The sequence below is a fragment of the Malus domestica genome, chromosome 15, assembly GCF_042453785.1.
Source record: "Malus domestica chromosome 15, GDT2T_hap1".
Taxonomy (NCBI): Eukaryota; Viridiplantae; Streptophyta; class Magnoliopsida; order Rosales; family Rosaceae; genus Malus; species Malus domestica.
In genome coordinates this window covers 13,125,735-13,150,636 of record NC_091675.1, presented here as the reverse complement: position 1 = coordinate 13,150,636, position 24,902 = coordinate 13,125,735, and the positions used below count along the sequence as shown (strand labels likewise).

General features: G+C 37.2%; 3 protein-coding genes across 3 annotated transcripts; all 3 read left to right on the top strand.

Annotated features, from left to right (window-relative positions):
- The first annotated feature begins 14,569 nt into the window (after positions 1-14,569).
- LOC103424915 (glucan endo-1,3-beta-glucosidase 14-like) lies at positions 14,570-18,082 on the top strand. The gene is made up of 3 exons (XM_008363001.4): positions 14,570-15,068; positions 16,164-17,206; positions 17,698-18,082. The coding sequence occupies exons 1-3, from the start codon at positions 15,005-15,007 to the stop codon at positions 17,785-17,787; spliced, it is 1,197 nt and encodes a 398-aa protein (XP_008361223.2). The 5' UTR covers positions 14,570-15,004; the 3' UTR covers positions 17,788-18,082.
- Positions 18,083-19,443: 1,361 nt separating this feature from the next.
- On the top strand, positions 19,444-20,652 carry LOC103424916 (blue copper protein-like). The gene is made up of 2 exons (XM_008363002.4): positions 19,444-19,717; positions 20,053-20,652. The coding sequence occupies exons 1-2, from the start codon at positions 19,531-19,533 to the stop codon at positions 20,532-20,534; spliced, it is 669 nt and encodes a 222-aa protein (XP_008361224.3). The 5' UTR covers positions 19,444-19,530; the 3' UTR covers positions 20,535-20,652.
- A 3,129-nt stretch (positions 20,653-23,781) lies between these two features.
- On the top strand, positions 23,782-24,555 carry LOC114821773 (early nodulin-like protein 15). The gene is made up of 2 exons (XM_029095102.2): positions 23,782-23,974; positions 24,218-24,555. Exons 1-2 carry the CDS (start codon positions 23,782-23,784, stop codon positions 24,553-24,555), a joined length of 531 nt encoding a protein of 176 aa, XP_028950935.1.
- Positions 24,556-24,902: the final 347 nt, after the last annotated feature.

Sequence of the window (24,902 nt, the reverse complement as noted above, 5' to 3'; positions counted from 1 at the left end):
CGAATTGATTTTACTTCACACTATCTTGATCAAGATAGTGTGAAGCTTTTGTGAATTTGTAGTTGTCCTCCATTGATGAAACTTTGTTGAATTTCCCCTTTTTTTTTTGGGAAACTAAAAATTTGAAAAAGTGGGAGAGACAACATATACAAATTTTGCTTCCACACTGTTGAGCAAGAGATTGTGATGCAAGCCACATCTTGTAGTAGTCAAAGGTTTGGATGAACCATATAAATTGAATTTGCTTCCAACAGTCTTGAATTTCCTTCGAAGGTTTGAGAATTGTAGTTGCCCTACATTGATGAAGCTTTTGTTGTCACCATAAATTGGTTTTGCTTCACACTATCTTAATTAAGAGTGTGTGAAGCTTTTGAGAATTGTGGTTGAACTCTTTTGATGAAGCTTTTGTTGGCACCATAAATTGGTTTTGCTTCACGATGTCTTGATCAAGAGTGTGTGAAGCTTTTGAGAATTATGGTTGCCCTCCATTGATGAAGCTCTTGTTGGCACCATAAATTGGTTTTGCTTCACACTGTCTTGATCAAAAGTGTGTAAAACTTTTGAGAATTGTGGTTGCCCTCCATTGATAAAGCTCTTGTTGGTACCATAAATTGGTTTTGCTTCACATTGTCTTGATCAAGAGTATGTGAAGCTTTTGAGAATTGTGGTTGAACTCCTTTGATGGAGCTCTTGTTGGCACCATTAATTGGTTTTGCTTCACATTGTCTTGATCAAGAGTGTGTGAAGCTTTCTACGAATTATAGTGTTTGCATTGTTACAGAGGGGAAATATTTAAAGCAGATGCAAGAGGGCTGAATAGCTTGATCCTTGTATGCCATGCACTGAAGTTGTTGTTGGCTTGTAATAAGACTTTGTCGGTGACTATAACTCTTGTTGGGCATAAGTGTTCCCCTAGTTGAGTTGTCAAGCTTGAGGGTTTTTAATTATTTGTGAATGCTAGGAGTTCACATGTACAAGTTGTACCACTCGTCTTCTGGTAGGTGGAATGAATGGTGAGTTGCTTTCATCACTTGGTTGGTGGTACGAATGTGAGTTCCTTCTTCCCCTGGTTGGTGGCATGAATGGCAAGTTGCCAAATGATATTAGAGTACGGGTTGTACATTTCATCACCTGGTTGGTGGCATGAAGATGAGTTCATTCTTCACCTGGTTGGTGGCATGAGTGACAAGTTGCCAAATGATATTAGAGTACGAGTTGTACATTTCATCACCTGGTTGATGGCATGAAGGAGAGTACGGGTTGTACATTTCATCACCTGGTTGGTGGCATGAAGAAGAGTACGGGTTGTACATTTCATCACCTGGTTGGTGGCATGAAAATGAGTTCCTTCTTCACCTGGTTGGTGGCATGAGTGGCAAGTTGCCAAATGATATTAGAGTACGTGTTGTACATTTCATCACCTAGTTGGTGGCATAAAGAAGAGTACGGGTTGTACATTTCATCACCTGGTTGGTGGCATGAAGATGAGTTCCTTTTTCACATTTCATCACCTGGTTGGTGAGAATAAGGGTAAGGTGTCGAGGCATATTATAGCAAGTGTCGAAGACACAAAGTCTGTTAAACCCTTTCGAAGCACAATTGGCTTATGTATAGATGTGTTGGAATGTATGATGTTTATGTATGAATGTGTTGGAATGTATAATATTTATGTATGAATGTGTTGGAACGTATGATGTTTATGTTGATTGATATGAGTGATGCTTATGAATGTTTTGCTATGCATGAAGAGATCCATGCTTTTGATATGTGAACCATGTTGGTTGTAACACTTAGTATCACATACTTTGTGTCAAAGTACGCATGTTGAAGTTTTGAGTTAGAGTATAAGGGTAGGTCAGTGTAGACCAAGTGTTCCAGTGCTAGGAACGCAAAAGACTCAGAAAAAGTTGTCTGAATTCCTCTTCTTTAAATATTTACCGAATGACTTATGTGACAAAAGATCTCAAACGGTTGAGAGTCAAAACATTTGTAATGTGTATACCTTTTTATAATAGCATTTCCTTCAGTACCTAGTCCTTCACTTTGAAAGAGTGAGGCTTGACCCTATAGTCATAATAGTCGACGGTACGTTCACCCCTAGTTGTCTTGATATGAACTTTTATCCCTCTTGTTGTAATGGGCTTGCTGAGAGTAAAAATCATTCCTTTTACTAAGAGACAGATACGTTTGGTGACTTAGCGAGTAGCTAAATGAGGCAGGAGATGATGCAATGGGTGTCTGAATGGCCAAGATCTCCTCACTTGGTAGAACTTGACTTCCACTTCCCACTTGTTGATAAGTGTTGACCATATGGGGGTTCCCTTGGTATGTCCTTGCTTCGACGGATGCGTGGTTGTAAGCATGTGCCATCACCTCAGAGTAAGTCTTCCAAGTGTTGGCATTGATCATGTACTTGAAGAAACAATCACGTAGGCCTGCCATGAAGGCCTTAAGGGCGGTCTTGTCATCTGCCTCAGCGCAACGAGAATACTCATGGCTGAAACGACCGATATACTCTCGTAGTGACTCGTCCGATTTCTGGTGAATAGTGTACAAGTTATATGTAGAATGTAAGCGATCGGTCTAGAAGATGTGTTGAGAAACAAACAGTTTCCTCAGTTCCTTAAATGAGTCTACTGTCTCAGGTGGAAGACGGCAATACCAGTTTAGAGCTCCGCCAGTGAGGGTGGAGGGGAAGAGAAGACATCACTCTTCGTCGGTGTGCATCCGATATGCCATGATGGACTTAAAGAGGTTAAGGTGTTCAATTAGGTCCTCCCTTCCAGTATATAGTTGTAAACCAAGTTTTTGTTTTGTCTTCGCTTGAAGGTAGGTGTCGAGGATCCTCCTTGTGAGAAGGCCAGACCTGGGTTGGTTCCAGTCAGGTATCTCGGCTTGACGTTCGGCCTTCAACTTGTTTACTTCTTCAATGAGCTATAGGACAAAAGGGTCCTGAGTGGAGTTATATACCACTAGAATTTTCTTTCGTAAGTCTCCATCGCCTCTTGGAAGTAGGAAAGTTTGAGCAAGGGCGTGTGGTTTTTTCTTGGACTCACCGTACTGACTTCTAGGGCGAGTCTGTCGGAATATCTCAGAGTTCCATATACCTTCATGTTCCTCTGGGACCTGTTGTTCCTTCCCTAGATTGGCAGCGGGCCTGGGTCATGGGAGGGGACCGAGTCTTTCAGAAACCCTTGGGTCATTGATCTTCAAGCATATGTGGAGGGGATTCTCTCGACGTTGCTTTAAGAAGTCTTGGCAGTCACAATAAACGGCTTTCGATCCTTCCAACCCTTCTGCAATGAGGTGTCTTCCTCCACTTCTCCTGCTTCGGGTCGAAGCATCTGGGTTGAGAGAAGTCTCATGTTGATCAATATTTTAGTGATTAGCTCGCTCCTCATTAGGGATACCCATGTCAAAATGAGGTGACCCTCCGTGTTGGGAGGTACCCAGATGATGGTTGATGTCCACAGGGGCAACAAGCTCGTATGTTTGAATACGCCTAGTTTCATGGAGCGTCTCAAAGAGCTTCTCATACTACTCCTGGAGGACCTCATTCTTTATTGCTATCTTATTGTTCTGAGCTTCTAGCTTACTGACTTTAACTTTAAGAGCAACCCTTTTTTCCTTCCTTCTTTCGTTGTTTCGCACTAGGTGCATGAAGGGTGTCATTCTGTGTGTTGTGGCTTTCTTCGCTCCCCATGTTTGAGAGGGATGCCTGGTCAAAAGAGAGTGTACAAATGGTGGAAACCAGCTTGGCAAAGCTGAAGAGAGTGGGAATAAGTGTCGTTCCCACAGACGGGGCCAAATGTTGATGCACAAAATCAGCGAGGACTTTGGTACAACAGAAAATGTTAAGTTTGTGACCTTCGCTACATTGCTCTGGTCACTAGTGTGGATAAGTATGTAAATGGATAGAGACAGGGAAGCAAACACAAGATGTACGTGGTTCACCCAGATTGGCTACGTCCACGGAGTAGATGAGTTCTCATTAATTGTGAAGGGTTTACACAAGTACATAGGTTCAAGCTCTCCTTTTGTGAGTACTAGTGAATGATTTAGTACAAATGACATTAGAAAATATTGTGAGAGAATGATCTCTATTTATAGAAGAGAGTTTCTAGTTTCATTCTGACATTGACACGTGTCGTATTGTGATTGGCTTCTGATGTTGACATGTGTCGCGCTATGATTGGCTTCTGATGTCGACACGTGTCATGCTGTGATTGGCCTCCTAGTTGGAGGGAAACTCTTATGGGTCCTTGATGGTATAACGTTGATCGGTGCTCAGTAGTTTCGGGATTGGTCAAGTATGGTACAAACAACTCTGTTTTGGGCAATAATTACATTTAGCTCTCCTAAGTTTTACTTCGGCCAAGTATTTCTCCCCTTTTTCGTTGATTTGCAATTTTTTTCGATCACATAATATGTTGTAAAATGATCATAAACCCATCTACATTTTCTTGAATCAAAGTTACTTACTTTTTCATCTTCGCCCTCAGATTCTTCGCCGTCATTTTCAGGGTCACCTTCAATGTCTATTTCATTTTCCGAGTCAATTTCTATTGCCTCGTCCTCCGGCTTCTAAGGGGAGTCCCCCGTAGAAGAGTGACCAATCCCACTATGCTTGCTGGATTCTTCATATCTTGACTGAAATAAAATACGAAATGCTCATTAACTTAAATGAATGGAATGCACAGAATCTCAGATATTGATGAAGAAAATCAATTAAAATGAATCAAATGCTCAGATGTTGCAGAAGAAAACAAATTAAAAAATGAGCCTTTCTGACCAAATGCAAAGGAAGTCAGAGATAGATATATTTGTCTAACCATATGCAACAGTAGCACCAATCTACAACACACAAGCATTAAAGAAAGTATATATGTATACATCTTTCATAATGCACAATTTGTTTAAGTTATATATCAAGATAAGCATTGTTAAGCTCCTAGCACATCTATTTCCTTAAATTATTGACTGGTCATGCACTCATACAGATTCTATCATGTGTTTTAGAATACTTGCAGATTTTAAATGTACTAAATTTTAATTACGATACTTGGTAAACTCCAAACAAGACAATTTTGAACCAAATCAAGGCATTATAGTAAAATACGAACTGGTATGAGGATGTGAGTAAATAAAGAAAACAAAATCCAAAAAGAAATAGGTGAAAACAAGGTGGTTCCTAAAAAACTTAATAATTTAGAACTTAAATTGATACTTGGGTGGTTCCTAATCTAGTTCCCCTTTTGATTCACAAACCCTATCCCTAAAATTAATTATAAACCCTAACCCAATTCCCCTTTTGAATCTTTGATTCAAATGAACCCTAACTCTAAAATTAATTTAATTACAAATTATTAACTAAACTAACTAATACAAGTTCTAAGTTTTTACCATATTAGCTGGAACGAAGAGCAAGTGAATGATTTGCCAAGTCTGTTTTGCAGAGCTTTTGATTTGCAGAGTTCAGGGCTTGCGGATGAAGGGGATCCGGTGCAAGCAGTGAGGTCACAAAGATGCAAGAAGTCAGGTCGCAGAGATGCAAGCAGCCAGGTCGTAGAGATGCAAGCACTGAGGACACTGATGTCAACTGTGGAAAAGATAAAGATGAGTTTTGAGAGAGATATGAAGATGAGTTTTAAGAAAGGAAAACTAATGAAAAGGGCTTGAAAACTTTGAGTTTTAATGATAAGGACAAAATAAAGGATAAAGTGAATAGTACCAGGATTGACTTTTTAGTGTAAAAATATGGTTTTTCGTTAAAATGAACAGTACCGGATGCTTTTCATTAAAGTTCCATTTTAAGAAAGAGAGAGATAGACTGATGTATCATGTATGGACTCGAATAGTAGTGCAAAATTGGATGACTAGTGCAGCTGAACTAATTAAAACATAACATTCAATATATGTTGCAGATTCAATTTTGGTTTCGGTTTCTATTTCGGTGCGGTTTTGAAAACCCAAAACCAAACCGTTTTCTTTGTCGCGGTTCAGTTTCAAAACCACAAAACCAAACCATTCGGTGCAGTCCGATTCAATTCGTGTTTCGTTTTCGATTTTCGATTCCAAGTACCCACCCCTACGACCCACCCAGATGTCCCCGGCCCTTTCTCTCCCTCCACCGCACCGTGGCATACCTCCCACACCCAGCCCAGATTTCCCATATCCCTCCCACATCGTTCCTTTTATTAATAATTTATTCTCTCTCTATTTTTTTTTCAAAGTTTAAAAGGCACTCTTCTTAAAACTGATTTCTTTTATTTCATCCACATGGCATATATTATTTAATGGAGTTTGACGGCAAGGACTACATTGATGAATGGAAAAATAGATAAACGATGAAATTGATGAGTTTGAAACATAAAAGACGAAACTGATAAGTTAGCAAAACATGAATCATCTGGGATAAAAAAAATAAAATAAAAAGAGTTTTAACGAAAAACTTTTGATATTGTTCACTTTTAACCAAAAACCACATTTTTACCTTTCCCTAATACTATTCATTACATCTTTATTTGTCATTTTTCATTAAAACTAAAAATAAAAAATTGAATTTTTTATTAATTTTCCTTAAAAAAACCCCTTTGCCATAGTATGTTGACCAAATGATCTCTCTTTAAACCAGCTCAAAAGACAACCCGCTCATGTCATCAGATCCAATAACTAATCAGATTTGAATTAGATTCCAGATGCATTAAAACATCTCACTCATCGCCAAACTCATTTATTCTGATATGAACAAGGGCTGTTGGGGAGGAGAAATCGAGCACATGCCCTATCATGAACTCAAAGATGAATATTACTATTCACTCGAGCTACAAGCCCTAACATCACCAAAATCCAATTTTAAATCGGATACTAGTTACACTTACGACCTAGAAGGCCGCTAATATTTTTCTTGGAGAAGTACATCAAACACTACAAAAAAGGAGTCTCTACCTCTTACTTTCTTTAGAACTCTCAGCTTTTTCCACACTTTATGAGCATATATTCCAACAAATAAACTAAAGTGTCTCCCACCTCCACTGCGATTGTTTGTGACTGACAACTTTCATTGTCCGTCTGTAATCAACTGAGCTTTATTAATTAGTGGGATCATATAGCAACATACGCGTTTAATTAAATCATTCTTTCTTAAAAAAGCATATGAGAAAAACAAAAACTAAAAGGACAAAGTGCTAGCCGAGGAAGGCTACAAGGTCTCTTGTCCTCTAAGATAACCATCATTTGCTTCTTTCCAGAACATCAGTTAGCTTTTAGATTGTAGTGTGCTACTACTACATCAAATAATTCATGCAAAAGTTCAAATATTTAGCAGACAAATATTATAGGCTAGTATTTTTGTTACACAATAGTGATATTTTCCACAATGAGGCGGGGAAGTTGGATTAAGCCGTAATAATTTGATATTGAATTCACTATTTATGAGAGTTGAATCTAAAATTTTTACTTACTAGTACTGATGATTTGGTATTTGGATGGGAAAAAAAGTTAGAAATATCTAAAATTGTCACATGTTAAATTGCTAAGAGAATATCATATATAATGTTGCTTTTTCTGCATGTAAAATGCATGTGAAGAATAATTGTGGGGAAGAAGAATATGAAATCAGGTTCTAATTGTCTTAAAACTTGAAGAAAAAAAAAGCACAAAACACCTTTTGGAATTTCAACCTTGTTATATCACACCATAAATCTGAAGAAAATTGATAGCAACTTGGATTCCACCGAAATTTCTTATTATGGAAAATTAATTATCAAATTTAGGGCCCCAACATGTTAAATTAAATTAATTAGAACATTCTGCAGTAAAGTTTTTCATATGCAAATCCTTACTTAGTTGAGTTGATCCCACTACATCAACACTTAATTAACTAAAGTTCCATTCATCCCATTTCAGTACATGATAAAGCATTAAACAACAATAAAATATGCTGGACTTTAAAACGTTGTGTTGCTTCCAATTATTCACTTCTAATATTACAGGCGTGAAAACGAAATACTGACCATCGACTACCTAACGTCAATATTAGAAAAGAAAAGAAAACGAATGAGGAATAAAAAAAGAACAATTTGATACATGGTTATAGCTTTTGTAGTTTTTGTGGCCAATCATTGAAGTTGAAAGATATCATATATTCGTTAAGCAATAAGCCAATAGCATTTTCTCTCTCTTATCTTGTGGCATAGGTAGGAAAAATGAAGTGCATGAGATTGCGATCCTTCAACTTCCATATATAAGAATCTTCGTATACTTTCTTTCATCTCTATATGCTCAATTCACTGTGAAAACATTTGAGAAAGAAAACATAAATCATTAGGTTGGAAAAAAAGTTTCGACAAGTCACAAAGAAAAATAATGCTTTTGTTTAATATATAATGAAAAGATACTTTTAACCTATGCTATACGTTGAGAGAAATTTTAACAAATTTATATGATTAGAACAACTCTTATACCAGCATGAAATGAGTGAAACTAAAATACATACAAGAGTTCTATCTTTTTATGAACTGCCACACAAATGACGGTGTGATCAATCACCCTTGCTCAAGTTTATCACACAGGTGGACATGACTCATGCAGGTGGGCATGTCGTGTCAAAGATTGGTGTACACTTATTCTAATAAGAATAAAATTCTTGGTCTCTAAAAATTGCATCATTTGTGAAGAGTATTAGGGAGAATGACAAGTCATCCATTTCAGTTATTGTTAAAGAGTGTGTTAAAGCTAAATGTAATTAATTGTGCTAATGGTTGTGATTAGTTGTTATGAGATTAGCTAAGGCAGTTAGGGGTATCTATGTAAATAGGCAAAGCCTATATATATCTTCACAATGTTCAATTCATTATTCAGTTAATACAATTGAAAACTTACAGAGGAAGTTTTCTGTTTCAATATGGTATCTTGCCATTTTGCTTAACAGCATCGATCCATCCTTCTTTCCACTCGATCAATTCTTGTTCTTCTTCTTCTTTGATTCTTCGATTCTTCATCTCCGACCTCTCTTGCATCTCGATTTCGACTAGATATGGCGACTCAATCGTCTTCGCCACCAATTGGATCGTCTTCTCCATCAATCCAAAACCCTAATTCCTCTTGAAATCTAAGTCCTCTGAATTCCTACACCTCTCTTATGATTCACAACATTGGCAGCATGGTGCCAATTAAGCTAAAAAGATCAAATTATTTGCCATAACGCGTGTTGTTTGGTTCGATCTTTAGGCGTTATAAGCTTCTTGGTATCATTAATGATATTGAAGTTTGTCCACCGTCATTTTTGCCCGATCGTACCATAAACCCTGCCTTTGAGGAATGGTATGAAAAGATCAAAATCTTTTGATCTGGCTCAATTCCACGCTTTCTGAAGAAATTATCCCCTTTACGGTTGGGGCTTCATATTCTCGAGGCGATTGATTGCTTTGATCGCATAAATCCGAACATCTGTGGTCGAATTCCTCTAACCAAACTCGCTACCATGTGTGCACATCACTCTGCAAAACCATCTCAGTCTTGGTTAATTGACTTAGGTGCCACCTCTCACATCACCAACGATGTTGCCAATATTTCTTCTCCTACTTCCTATACTGGCGAGGATAAATTGTATATTGACGATGGTAAAGGCATTTCTATTCATCATATTGGTTCATCATCCTTGCACACTCCTCACACTTCTTTTCAGCTGCGAAATGTTTTACATGTTCCTTACATGAAAAATAATCTTGTCTACGTATCAGTTTCTTAAGGATAATAATTGTTCATTGACATTTGACTCTTATGGATCCACTGTCAAGGATTGTATTTCAGGGAAGATGTTTTTGCAGGGACCGATTAGAGATTTTATCCTCTTCAAGGTTCCAACAACTCTTCTATTCCATCACATTCAGCTTTGCTCAGTCTTAAAGCTCATGTTAAAGTTTGGCACAAGCGTTTGGGTCATCCTTCCTCCTTTATTTTTAGAAGGGTAATATTTACTAATAAACTTGCATTACAAGGCAAGTCCACTGTTGATTTTTTCTGCTCAGATTGTGCACTTGCAAAGAATCATAAACTTCCTTTTGGAGTAGCTTTTTCAACAACAACTCAAAGTCTTCAACTTTTGCACTATGATCTGTGGGGTCCAACATATGTTATATCCAATAGTGGTTTCAAGTACTATTTGCTTCTTGTTGATGACTTTGGCATATATAGCTGGTTATTTCCATTGAAATCCAAGTCAGATGTATCTTCTGCATTAGTTGTCTTCAAATCCTATGTAGAAAATTTACTTGGAAATAAAATCAAAATTTTGCCTTCATATTTAGGGGGTGAATTTACCAGTCACTCTTTTGCATCATTTCTTAGTAAACATGGCATTTTACATCATTTCAGTTGTCCCCATACCCCTGAACAAAATGGTTGTGCCGAGAGAAAGCACATGCACCTTGTTGAGATAGCTCGAACTTTACTTGTTGCTTCTTATGTTCCTCATATATTCTGGTTTGAAGAATTCTCCACTGCCATGTATCTGATTAATCGACTTCCCATCTCTGGTATTTCAAAGTCACCATGGGAATTGTTATTCAATCACTCTCCACACTACTTTACATTCAAAGTGTTTGGTTACGAATGCTTTCCTTGGCTCAAACCTTATGTTCAAAACAAATTGGATGCCAAGAGAAAAGGTTGTGTATTTTTGGGATATAGTCTTCAACATAAAGGCTATAGGTGTCTTGATCCCCTCACAAATATAATTTACATCTCTAGGCATGTTGTATTTGATGAAACTGCCTATCCATTTCAGTCACTGCAATCTCAAAGTTCAAACCAAGATGCTTTGTCTTCAGAAAGTTCTCCATCTATGGATCTTCATTTTGGCAAATATATTCCTAATATCCCCACTACTAGTGCATCACCAACACCACCATATATCTTTGCCCCTATTTCAATTCCTCCGAGTTCATCATCTACTGGCACCATCTCAATACCTACTTCTTCCAGTTCTGTTTCTGTTTCAAAACCCTCAACTTTGCCACCAAGTCAGCCAAGTCATCCTTCTATCACTATTAAATCCCATCCCATGATTACAAGATCTAAGGCTGGCATATGCAAGTCTAAGTCTCAGGTTTATGTAGCAACAAAGCATCCTTTTCCAGTTGATCTTGAATATGTTCTTAGTACCTACTTGCAAGCTTCTAAGCATGCTCACTGGCGAGCTGCAATGCAAGATGAATATAATGTTTTGATCTATACTGGTACTTGGTCTCTAGTCCCCCCTCATCTTTCCCAAATATAGTTGGATGTAAGTGGGTGTTTCGGGTTAAGAAAAAGCCCGATGGCACTGTTGATAAATATAAAGCTCGTCTTGTGGCAAATGGCTTCCATCAACAAGAAGGCATTGATATCCAAGAGACTTTTAGTCCAGTTGCCAAGCCAATTACAATTCGAATTCTTCTTACCCTTGTTGTTCAATATAATTGGTTTCTCAACCAATTGGATATAAGTAATGACTTCCTTCATAGAGACTTAAATGAGGATGTCTACATTCAACAACCTTCAATTTTTATTGCTCCTAACTTTCCTAGTTATATTTGCAAGTTGAGAAAATCTTTATATGGACCCAAACAAGCTCATTGAGCTTGGTTTGATAAACTGTTTCAAGCCTTTCATTCTCTTGGATTCAAACAATCTTCCTATGATGCTTCCTTGTTTGTTCTTAATGGCTCTCACTTGGTTATTGTCCTTATGTATGTTGATGATATCCTAGTCACTGGTCCAAACTCTCAACTCTGTCAACATTCTATTCAACAACTCAGTTCTCGGTTTCCAGTGAAAGATCTTAGTCCCTTACACTATTTCTTGGGCTTAGAGGTACACAGATCCTCACAGGGCATATTTCTTCATTAAACCAAGTACTTACTTGATATTCTCAAGAAAACAAACATGGAGAGTGCAAAACCTTGTTGCACACCTCTTGGTTCCAAGAAATTAGATTACAGTGGGCCTCCCTTGTCCAATCCCACTGAATATTGTTCCATTGTAGGTGATTTACAATATCGAACTTGGACTAGACTGAACCTTGCCTTTGCTATGAACCAGATCTACCAATTCATGCATGCTTCTAAGAAACAACATCTTCAGGCAGCTAAAAGAGTTCTCAGGTTTCTCAAAGGCTCTATTTCACATGGTTTGTGGTTCACCAAGAGTCCAGTCCACTCTTCAGCATACTGTAATGCTGATTGGGTTGGCTGCACATTTGACAGGCATTCTACTAGTGGCTATTGTGTGTTCCTAAGCTCTAATCTCTTTAGCTAGAGTGCCAAGAAACAAAGTACTATTGCTCGGTCATCTACAGAAGCTGAATATCGCTCTTTAGCTTACATAGCTACTGAAATCACTTGGGTTTGCAAAATTCTTAGAGATCTTCATTTTCCTCTACCTACACTGCCTACACTTTGGTGTGACAACATCTTAGCAATATCCTTATCATCTAATCATGTCTTTTATGCTAGAAGAACAAAGCATGTTGAAATAGACTACCACTATATTTATGATTTGGTTTTGGCTAATCTCCTTAAAGTGCTGTTTGTTTGAAGTAAAGACCAATTAGCTGATCTTCACACCAAGTCCTTCTCTAAAAGCAAATTCACTTATCTGTGTTCCAAGCTTCCAATTGGAACCAGTTCTGATTCCCCTTTTCGCTTGAGGGGGTGTATTAGGGAGAATGACAAGTCATCCATTTTAGTTACAGTTAAAGAGTGTGTTAAAGGTAAATGTAATTAGTTATGCTAATGGTTGTGATTAGTTAGAGTAGTTATGAGATCAGCTAAGGCAATTAGGGGTATCTATGTAAATAGGCAAAGCCTATATATATCTTCAATGTGTACATTTCATTATTCAGTTAATACAATTGAAAACATACAAAGGAAGTTTTCTATTTCAATAAGGAACATGCAATAACAGAAGGATAAAAGCCAAATAGAAAACAGTCTAAATGCACACTAAAGAGTTAATTATCAAAAAAGATTTCAATTTTTATTTATTTTTTTTAAATTTGAAAACAAGATGGTGATCAAACCGCCAAATGTTCTTCAATATTTCATTTTCTTCCCACATGTAATTGAGGCTACGCAACAATATGAAGAGAAAATCTTTAGTGTGCTAAGAACACGGAGTGGTACACGTGTCACTATACAAATGATGAGATACTTGTGTTAAAAAATTAACAACTTCATAAAAAAATAAAAAATAAAAAATCTCTCCCTCTATATATATAATGACACGTGATGATCACCCGTGTTCTTAATACAATAAAAATTTCTTCAATATACAGGACCAAAGGACAAGAAACTGGTCCCATACATAGCGAAAAGATTCGGAAAGGATATCTTCTCTCATACATGTTCCAATATAGGACAGATGATTTTCGACGCGTCCTTAAAAAGTTCTTAAACTATATATTTGCTGTTGGATCATAGAAATCAATGAATAAACTTTTTCTTTTCCTTTTATTTGTCCTATTATGTCACTTTTAAATCATTCATGTTTTTTCTGGACATCATGTTCATCAATGCTCAATTGTTGAGTCGAACTCTCTCGTAGAGTTGGAATAATGAACGTAAAACTAGAATTTTGAAGTGTTAATATTACTTACCTGTCAATTTCATTGTGTTGATATATCCATAGTTTTCTTTGCCAAACAACTCCAACTTGCTATAAACCTAACCCATTGACTAAAACTATAATTCATCAATGGGTGATTGATTTTGTTTAAATCCAATTATTTTCTCAACTAGATTATCAGAAAATATCTAAATTAAGATTTAAAATGAGTCTTATCACCAATGCCACTGATCATGTATGGTGCTGAGTGTTCTGACGACCAAGGTCGGTGTTGTGGGTCTACGAAGGGAAGAAGGATAAGCCATGTTTCTTAGATAAGCAAAACCGTATAAAGAAAAGGCTGATTAAATTGATTAGTTGGGTAAATAGGATCATCCTATGAGAAACCCGTCTAACCAGTGACTGATTTGATCATTCAATTTTAAGAAATATATAGACACATTATTTTATTTTATTTTTTAAAAGCGATCTTTTTACACTAAGGGTGATCAATTTAGCATCATAATGGGCTACCAATAATATGGTTTGAATTCGTCTTTTGCAATAATTAAACTTAAAATATCTCACTTACAAGTGAGTATGAGTACCATTACACCGTAATACTAAGTAACTATATGGACACATTATTAACAATCAAAATGTCTTATCATTAATTATCAATATAATTTGATGTGTTTATCATTAATAAATTACATAATAAGTAACTTACACATCATACTCAAGTAAAACTTTTCTTAAAGCAAGCGTGTGAGATTGCACAAACAAACAAGTTGATTCTAACGTGACATCCTCTTATGTTTCAATGGGTAATACTAAAAAGATTAAATTTTTATGCTAAATTTGTAAATTAAATAATATATCATAAAAAAAATAAGCATATTAATAAATTAATAATCTCATTATTAACATCTACATTATTTAATTCACAAAATTTTAATTTAAAAATTTAGCCTCCCAAACCTAACTTTTCTCAACTGGGAGCAGAAAAGTAGTCAAGCAAAATTCCGCCCAAACCAAGTAGCAACCAAAAAATCAAAAAAACCAAACCAATTAGAGCATGAGTCGTAAGCAAACACTCCTACACTCTCAGGGAACTCAATAAAAGCAGCAAAACGCCCCAAAACCCAACCCCTTTCCTCTTTGATCCTCCCAAAACGGTCGCCAAAACCCCCGTTCTGTTCATCTTCTCCTTCTCCAATCTTACTTTCCTCATCAAAGGAGCTTCTTTCTGCAAGAGGAAGGCAAGGATGGAGGGAAAAGAGTAAAGGGTATATAGGCATTGATGTCTTATGGCATGCCAGGGGAAGAAGAAGCACTGCATTGAATTTGAAGGGTCCCTACTTTTGGATCTTTGCCGAAGCTTGAATCTTTTCTTGCTGGGTTTTTTTCTGGGACCATGAAAAGCTTCTGGTTTTTTGCTCAGTTTGTTCTCGTCTTCCTGGTGTTCTTCCCTCCAATTGGTAAATTTCTTTCTTTGGTTTGAATTTGATCATAGATTGTTGATTTTTAATTGATTTGTGGAGTTGGTATTGATTTTTGACCGTTATCTGCTGCAATTTGATGAATTGGATGGTTGTGGAACAGTAGAGAGTGTGTGTGATTGTTTATAGTGGAAAAGTTTTATCTTTGGAAATTGGGTTTGAGTATTTTGGTGATTCTTGACTTCGATTGCTCGATGATAGGTTCTTATTGTATCGATTGCTTTCTGTTGGAAATATTGGTAAATCTTGATAATTGGGCCTATATCTGTGTCTTTGTAAGTGAGGATTGATTGGCTTTCTCGTTTATTGGTTATCTGAAGTTGTTTTTTGCAATTTCCTCAGTGAAAAATATTTAAACTTCTGGGTTTCTGTTTTTTTGTTTGGTTTTAATTTGTTTCATAATTAAGAAAACAAACAATATTGTAAAGCCTTGTTCTTGTATTGATTTGATAGCATGACAACTTGAAACATATTAATGGAAGTCTTCGGCTTATTTCGTATGTATATCATCATCTGTGGTGGGGGATTATGTACAAGATCAACGTTTCTGTGGCTCACTGCCATATTTTACCCTTTTTTTTTCTTTATTATACAGGTTGGCAAAAGATGTCTTATTTATTAACATTTTTTTTCTAAACCATTTAGAGGGATTGGTTGATGACCTTTTCATAAGTTGTATTATGTATTGAAGCTTCTCGTCAACTAGTAGCGGTTATGAGCAATCTGATAATTCCCCAGTTGGTGTACTTCTCCTTTTCAAAGTTAAATGCACACGATACGTACAGTCTTTACAATTTGTTAGAATCTTGAAGAAGAAAAATAAAGTAAAATCTACTATTTTTATCGTTTCAGGAAAAATTGAAAATTTTTAGTTTAATGGTTCCATTTAAAGTGGTGTGCTTTCGAAAAATTGTAGTGTAATATGCTGAAATTGGTTCTGTGAATATCTGCGTGGTTTACTACAGAAAATAGTTATATTAGTTTGAGTGTAAAACATGGAACTTAATACCTTTTCATCGTTTTTCATTACCACATGACCACATGATTGATGGTGCTGTCTCTGTTATTTCCCAGCCTCTGTGGCGGTGCAAGCATTCACTGGAGCATATGGAATAAATTACGGAAGAATTGCAGATAACATCCCTTCTCCTGATAAAGTTGCTACTCTTCTCAGAGCAGCGAAGATAAAGAATGTCAGGATATATGATGCTGATCACAGTGTTCTCAAGGCTTTTAGCGGGACTGGGCTTGAGTTAGTGGTAGGGCTTCCAAATGGGTACCTGAAAGACATGAGTGCCAATGAAGATCATGCAATGGATTGGGTTAAAGAGAATGTGCAGGCGTTCCTTCCCGACACGCATATCTGTGGGATTGCTGTGGGTAATGAAGTTTTAGGTGGGGTTGATTATGAATTGTGGGCAGCTCTTTTGGGTGCAGTCAAAAACATCTATAATGCGATAAAGAAACTAGGATTAACTGATGTAGTTCAGATTACTACTGCACATTCACAGGCCGTTTTTGCTAATTCTTATCCTCCCTCTTCGTGTATATTTAAAGATAATATTAAGCAGCAGTACATGAAGCCGCTTCTGGAGTTCTTCTCAGAAATTGGGTCTCCCTTCTGTTTAAATGCTTACCCATTCCTTGCCTACATGAGTGATCCGGAGAATATTGATATTAATTATGCTCTGTTCCAGAAAACTCAAGGAATTTACGATCCAAAAACTGACCTTCATTATGATAACATGCTCGATGCTCAGATTGATGCAGCCTATGCAGCATTGGAAGATGCAGGGTTCAAAAAGATGGAAGTTATTATTACAGAGACAGGATGGGCTTCACGTGGAGATGACAATGAAGCTGCCGCTACTGTAAATAATGCAAGGACATACAATTATAATCTACGTAAAAGGCTAGCAAAGAAAAAAGGGACCCCTATGCGGCCAAAATTTGTAGTGAAGGCATACATTTTTGCCATTTTTAATGAAGACTTGAAACCGGGACCAACTTCTGAGAGAAATTTTGGACTGTTCAAGCCTGATGGGACGATTGCTTATGATATTGGGTATCGTGGACTTGTATCATCATCTGCAGATTCGTTGCGGTTATCTTCAAAGGTACAAATTTTCTTACCTCCAATCAACTAAATCATTGGGTTGCTTGTTTTGGGTTTTCCCTAAAACTAAATGAAATATGGTTTGAAGAAACAATGATTAAATTCAAATTCCATTGCTTTTCCTTAGATTGTCATTGCAATGTTTTTGTCTTTGCCTTTAGAAATAGGGTTAGATTAGATGCATAGGAAACATATAAAAGCATTTCGGTTTAGAATTGAAATAGGAGTACAAACACCATAACGAAAGGTGCCTAATAAACTGAACAGTAGGATATCGACCTCGATATGAAGATGTGCGCCTTTGTGATCCTCTAAAATATAAAAGAATGTATGAGATTTTCATCACGAAAGCTTTTTGCCTTGTGTAACATTTTTGAATTTCAGCCGTTGTGATCTTGCTAAACAATTTAAACGATTTTTATTGCCTGAGTTTCTATATTATTGGAAGAGCTTCCTCGTCTCATTGGTTTCTTTATGTACGCTATGTTACAGGACATTGGAGCTCAAGGTTGGCCTCGGTTGCAATTCTTGATACTATCAATTTCTTCTGCAGCATTGCTTCTGTTTTTAGGTAATGATTGAGCAAAGCGGGCAGCAGCAGTCGGAGTACAAACACCATAACAGAACCGATTCTTAAGTTTCGTAAATTATGTGCTAGCAGCTAGCTATTGCTTATTAAGTATATCCTTATGAGGAAATGTATATCAGTTTTGCTTCTTACAAATCACTCTTCCATTACCTCAAAGGTTCTTGGGGTTTACATTTTATGATGGAAGAACTGTTTAAGCTACTGAAGCTAGGATTAATTATTGTTTCTAAGATGGAAAAACTGGAAGATAAGGAGAGAAATGAATTTAAAGCACATTTTCTCCTTCTACAGACAGTTGTTTATTTCTGTCAATTTGTGTGCATGAGGAGAAAAATGGTTTATGAAAATCACATCCCGAAGAAGTATCGTTGGATAAATGATGGGAAAAAGAATGTCTACGGAGTCATAATGTTCGTATTAATCAAAGCAGGAGAAAATTTTGTCACTCATTATGGATTACAAGGAAGACTTCCATTGTTCATTCGTAATCATAATGTTCGTCGTATTAATCAAAACACTAATGGCGGCCACGACATATTAAAGTATAATAATAGTAATTAAAAATCTGCTTGTCTTGAAACGAAAAAGTCATACAAAATTAATTATGACAAAATAATATAAAGTTGCCAACAAATGAGTCACGCAAAAGGAGGAGATAAACAATAAAAAACTTCTTTGACCCAAAAAAAAAAAACAATAAAACTTCCAATTTCTTTCACATTACAAATTTAATATGCTCAAAGGGAGTATATACATTGGCTCATATTATAGGGAGGGTGGCAATACAAGATTCTTATTGATTTGGTCTCACACACCATCTATTTGTAATAAAACAAATTTTGCCTACCTTTCAAAGTTTCCCATTTGATTATCAACCAACGTGTAATTAGTAATTAACAAATATCGGAGTCTGGCATTTTCACATAAGAAGGAGGCTATAATTTTTTCTCCCCTCTAATATGAGCTGTTAAGTTGTTGGTCCCATTTTTAGTTGTTTGGGGTGGGGTAATTTTCACCACGTAGATGAACTTGTGAGAATTAGCACCAAAAATTTCGTATACCCAAATTGTTCACTAAGCTAGTGCCCACCTTGGTCTATGAGTGGCTTCGCCTTTGTGAATTATTAACTAAAAGACACGTAATGCTAAGATTAAAAACATAAAGATGGAGTTGGAGAAGTTTTTTTAATGTTAAGATCATCCTGTTTAATTTTTTTTACTAGTCCGGACCACTCAATAGTACAAGGAATAAACAGTTGGAATATAATTAAGAAAATACTATTTTTGCTTACTTGTCAATCTAATGCACATAAAGCCGAACAACTTAGGAATCCAAACAATTGAAAATTTACCCTTTACCGTCACATGATAATACTAATTTACATTTTATAAACAAGTTATTATTACAATTTCAGAATGGTAAGAGTTCTTCCCAATAAATTTATATGCCTCATGGGACGTGAAGCTGCCAAGTCAGTCAGGAATCAATCATCCTCCCCATATGATTATCGTTGACTTTTCCCACATGTTTCCAATCATGACTTTGGCTTCACATGCTGATAATGTCATATTAACAACCCCATTGCAACCACCATCCAATTGCCAAATGGTGCAAGCAAGGTTTGTCCCTCTCTATGTCTATATATTGAAAGAGAAGCAGAAATGCCAAAACACACCAAATAGGTTGCTTGATAAGCGGGGGCAACCTGTGAACACAGATCCCACAGAGTTGGAGAGATGGCGCACAAAATGCTTGGTTATGTGACAGTTTTTGTTGCGTTAGCTGCAGCAGCACTGGTCATAGAAAGAGCAGAAGCTGAATCATACACAGTTGGTGATGATCTTGGTTGGACCAACATTGTTGATTCCAACACTTATTCTTCCTGGGCTGCTAATCACACCTTCAAAGTTGGCGACACTCTAGGTAACCCAAAACTTACCTTTTGTATTAACCTTTTCTGATTAGTTTATGAGTCGTGTGATAACCATTTCATTTTTTTGTTTTGAAAACCAAAAATTAAATGCTACTTTGGTGACTTTTTGAAAAATTGGCTTGATGAAATAGTTGTTAAACGAGCTGACGGTTTAAGGCTAGTGATTTCAACACTCATTCTTTAGTTTCTTCTACTGCTCTTGTGAGAGCCGAGAAATCGTAAAATATGCAGTTGAAGTGCAGATGACTGAAGCAGAAGTGTGAAAATGCTACTTTTTACTATTCGTACAAATGCAATATGATCTTAATTTGGTGTGTTTTGGCAGTGTTCGAGTTCCTAACTGGACGACATGATGTAGCCACACTTACAAAGAAAGCGTATGATGAATGCAGCACCACCGATCCCTTGGGCGTACTAGACCAAGGACCTGCCAGTTACATCCTCAACGAAACCGGCAATTACTACTTCATCTGCGCCATCTCCGGCCACTGTAACGATGGTCAGAAGTTGAGCATCAAAGTGACAGCTAGCCCTGCCCAACCTCCTTCTCATGGCCCTGCCCCACCACCTTCTCATAGCCCTGCCAAACCTCCTTCTCATCGCCCAGCCCAACCACCTTCCCAGAGCCCTGCCCCTCCTCCGTCTGACACTACGGCTCCTGTGTCGCCACCTCTTCCTTCTGACACTGAAACTCCTATGTCACCACCAACCACGACGGCGCCTGCTCCTTCTGACGCTTCTTCCCTTGCTTCTACTTTTTCTACTGTTTTCGTGTCCATTCCCATTGCTCTTTTCTACCTCTTCTAGTACTCGTGTTCTTGAGTATTGAGTGTTAATTTTGTCTGAACATTGCGAGTTGAATGCTTCATACTGTATTTTCAACAAGACTTCCATCGATCCAATATTCATGATGATTTTAATTTGATCTTTTGTGTTGTTTATACTCCATATATAAAAAGGTCGTATCCAGTGCACAAGGCTCCCGCTTTACGCAGGGTCTGGGAGAGGTGAATGTCGGCTAGCCTTACCCCCATTTTATGGAGAGGCTGCTCCCAAGTTTATACTCCATATATGCAACAGAGAAATTACAATTGTCTGCAGTAATACTTAACCCAAAGTTCCAAACATTATTCAGGGAATACGTGCCTTAATGCACTTGGTCAACTCAATCATCTTGACTTGGGCTTGAGCATTAGTAAATTATTTTTTCACAGCAATTAGAACTATCTATTGGCTTAAATGCCAACCTTCTTCACTTTCTTGGTTAATATTTTTTAAAACACATAATTGAAACACTTACTGACACTTTCTAATATAGAGGGATCCTAAAAAATATTGATAAGGTCTATCTGTACAAGTGAGTGTGTTAGTTTTGTGTGTCTAAATAAAATTATTGTTTCCCAAATTATAGTTTTGACATTAGGGTCAATATCTATACACATTGCTACCCAATTTATGCTCTGATTAAAAAAATTAAGAGAATTTGAGTTATCATATATATTGGAGGGGGGCCATTAATATATATATGAAGAACATGGCTTCTATGCATTTTGAATTGCTTCTCTAGAAGAATTTTTTAGGGTAAAGTACAAAAAACTACCTCAATTATTGGTGTCACGACACTTTCATACCTCATCTTTTAAAATTGACAATATCATATCTCGTCTTTAGAATTTGGTCCAATGTTATACCTTCTGTTAGCCTGGCCGTTAATTTGTCAGTTAAATGCTGACGTAGCTTGATCTAGACCCCACTTTCTATTAAAAAATTTAAAAAATATTAAAAAAACTAAAAAAAAATCATTTAATATTTTTTAAACATTAAAATAATAAAGAAAGTTAAAAATAAAATTAAAAATAAAAAATAAACAAAACCTGTTCTTCCCTTCCCCTCCCTCCCTCCTATCCTCTTTCCCACATCTACCTGCTACAACCCAGAAAAAAGAAGAAGAAAAAGAAAAAACAAAATTGTCCCCTCCCCCCCCCCGCCGCGTCCTTCTCTCTTCTCCCCCATTCCCCCCCCCCCACCCCCTGTTCTCCCCCACCCAAGCCCCTATCTGGGACCCCGAAAAAAAAAAAAAACTCTCTTCCCCCCCCCGGTCCTTCTCTCTTCTCCCTCATACCCCCCCACCACCTGTTCTCCCCCACCCGAGCCCCTACCTGCGACCCAGAAAACAAAAAAAAAAAACCCAACCCCCCCCCCCACCCAACCTGAAGAAGAAGATAGAGAAGGGGAAAAAAAAAACCCAGAATAAAACCCAGATCCCGTTCGCCAGGCCAATTCCATGGGGGGTGGGTGTGAGGTTGGGTAGGTGCGGAGGGTGGATGTGAGGGGAAGACGAACTGGGATTTTTTTATTTTTTTTTTGTCGCAAGTAGGGGCTCGGGTGGGGGAGAACAGGGGGTTGGGGGGGATGGGGGAGAAGAGAGAAGGACGCGGGGGAAGGGGGAGGGGGGAAGGGACAGTTTTTTTTTATCTTCTTCTTCTTTTTTCTGGGTTGCAGCAGGTAGATGGGGGAAAGAGGAGAGGAGGGAAGGAGGGAGGGAGGGAGGGAGGGGAAGGGACGAGCAGGTTTTCTTTTTGTTTTTTTTTTTTTTAACTTTTCTTTATTATTTTAATGTTTAAAAAATATTAAATGATTTTTTTTTAGTTTTTTTAATTTTTTTTTTATTTTTTAATAGAAAGTGGGGTCTGGATCAAACCACGTCAACATTTAACTAACAAATTAATGGCCAGACTAACGGAAGGTATAATATTGGACCAAATTCTAAAGATGAGGTATGACATTGTCAACTTTAAAAGATGAGGAATGAAAGTGTCGTGACACCAATAGTTGAGGTAGTTTTTTGTACTTTACCCAATTTTTTACTTAGGCGAGGAATCAAATCATGTTCATATTCCTCATGGATCTATTATGATAAAATATCGATGATCACTGTCTAAACCACTATTCTAAAAATCCCCGACTAGCGCCGTCTAGGCCCCACTTAGCGCCTCTTAGGCCCCCTAGGCTCTAGGCGGTTAGCCACCGTCCCAATTAATGTCTAGGCGTTGAAAATTTAGAAAGGGTGCCTAGACTTGTTGAGGCGCTCGCCTAGCCCGTCCAGACCCGCCTAGGTTGCGACTCACTTAAACAAAAAATAGATAACTTTCATCTTGCATTATTTTTTTTTTTTATAAATTGTAAGAGAGTTGTTGAATACTTAAATGAACACACATTATATGCTTGTTCCCCATATTTTCATTATGTTTCAAGACTTCATAATATATATGTCATTCAATTTTGTAATTTATGAAGTAATTATATATATTTTAAGTATAAACAGACACTTATTTACACAAAATATAATAGATTTACTTAAATCCGCCTAGTCCGCCTAGGCACTAGGCCCCAGCTCGCCGCCCGACTAGCGCCTAACGTCTTTTAGAACTTTGGCCTAAACTTTTATGATGAAAATGGACATTTACATGTAAATTGTGGTAATTAATTTGGAGTTAATTTAAAAGTACTCTTCGAACTTTGATTAGCTTATGCGTTAGGGTTCAACTTTTCTATTTCAACCTCATTTTTAAAAGTTATTGGACCTGAACTTATAAAATTGGGAACATAGAGGGTCGACAACTGACCCAGAATTACCATTTAAAATGCCCTATTTCTTAATTGAATGAGGTGGCCAATGTTATATTTGTCTCAATTCTGTGCAAGGGAATCAACAATGCCATGGCCTGCAGGTTTGTGTTTTATATAGAACTCAAAATTCACAAAAAATGTTTCTAGTCCAAACATAATTAACATCGACGCCTGCTCATTGAAATATCCCTATACGGATCTTCGGACGTACGTACCAGTTAATTAGTGATTTGTACTGCACCTCACATAGGGTAGCTAGCTTGCAATTTCCGGATGTCATACACAATGCATTTTGGCCGGCCGCCCTCAACCGCTTCCTAAAATCCGAGAAGTGTCCCCAGTATAAATTCAGACCTCCAACATCCCAATACCACACTGCTAAATTCCTTCGTACAAGAAACAACACGAACACGAGAATTAAAAGATGGTTAAAATCATGAATGTGAGTAATGTGGTTGTCCTTGTTCTAGCAGTGATTACCACAACATCGCTACTTGGAGCAGAAGCTGGAGAATATACAGTGGGAGATGAGTTGGGTTGGACTATTCCTCCTGGTGGCGCTGCTACGTACGAAGCATGGGCTGCCAAGCATAGATTGTCCGTTACTGATTTTATAAGTGAGCTTCTCTTTACTTTCCACTTATTATTTAATTTTAGGAGCCGTTTGATAATCATTTCATTTTCAGTTTTAATTTTATGTATTTTTTTTTAAATTGAAAATTTATTTAGTAACTAATTTCAGTCTTTATTTTTCACAAATATTGTTATCAAACCGGTCCGTAACTGATCATCATGATGACGGCTATGATGATAATGATCATGCATGATGATGATATTGATGATATGATTTGCTTGTGCAGACTTCAACTTTAAAGTTGGAGAACAAGACTTGGCTATAGTAACCAAGGAGGATTACGACGCCTGCAACACGGACAACCCCTTATTTGTATTCCAAGAAGGCGGAGAGTTTCAGTTTGTTCAGTCGGACACATATTATTTGACCTGCACCTTCGCCGGCCACTGCACCAAAGGTCAAAAGATTGCTCTTTATATTGCTCCCGCTTTTTCTCCTTCTCCAAGTCCATCTTCATATCCAAGTGAAAAAACTGCTGCTCAACATGCTAATGCAGTCAAATTTGTGTCCAAGAAAGGTCAAGGGCTCAAGAAATTACTGCCTGTGATGATGAAGTCCCTCTAATTCCTTTATAGCTATATAAAGCTTGGGTCCTAGTTAATTATATGCCCTTTACCAAAAAAAAGTTAATTATATGCCAAGAGGAATAATAATATTTACGAATAACAAGAGGTACTTGGTATTTTGTAGTTGTACCAAGTGCATATATGTCTTGGTATTTTTTTTTCGTGGATTAATTATTTTGTAACAGAATAAAACATTTTTTTGGGTAGTGATGCGTCGCCCGAGGCCGTGGCTAGTAAGTAAAAGAAGCAAGTTACTAGGCGTTACCAAACATTTCGTGGCTTTGCCCAAATTTATCGTGGTGTGTATGTATGGTACAAGAAAATGGTAATGATACAAATAATTAG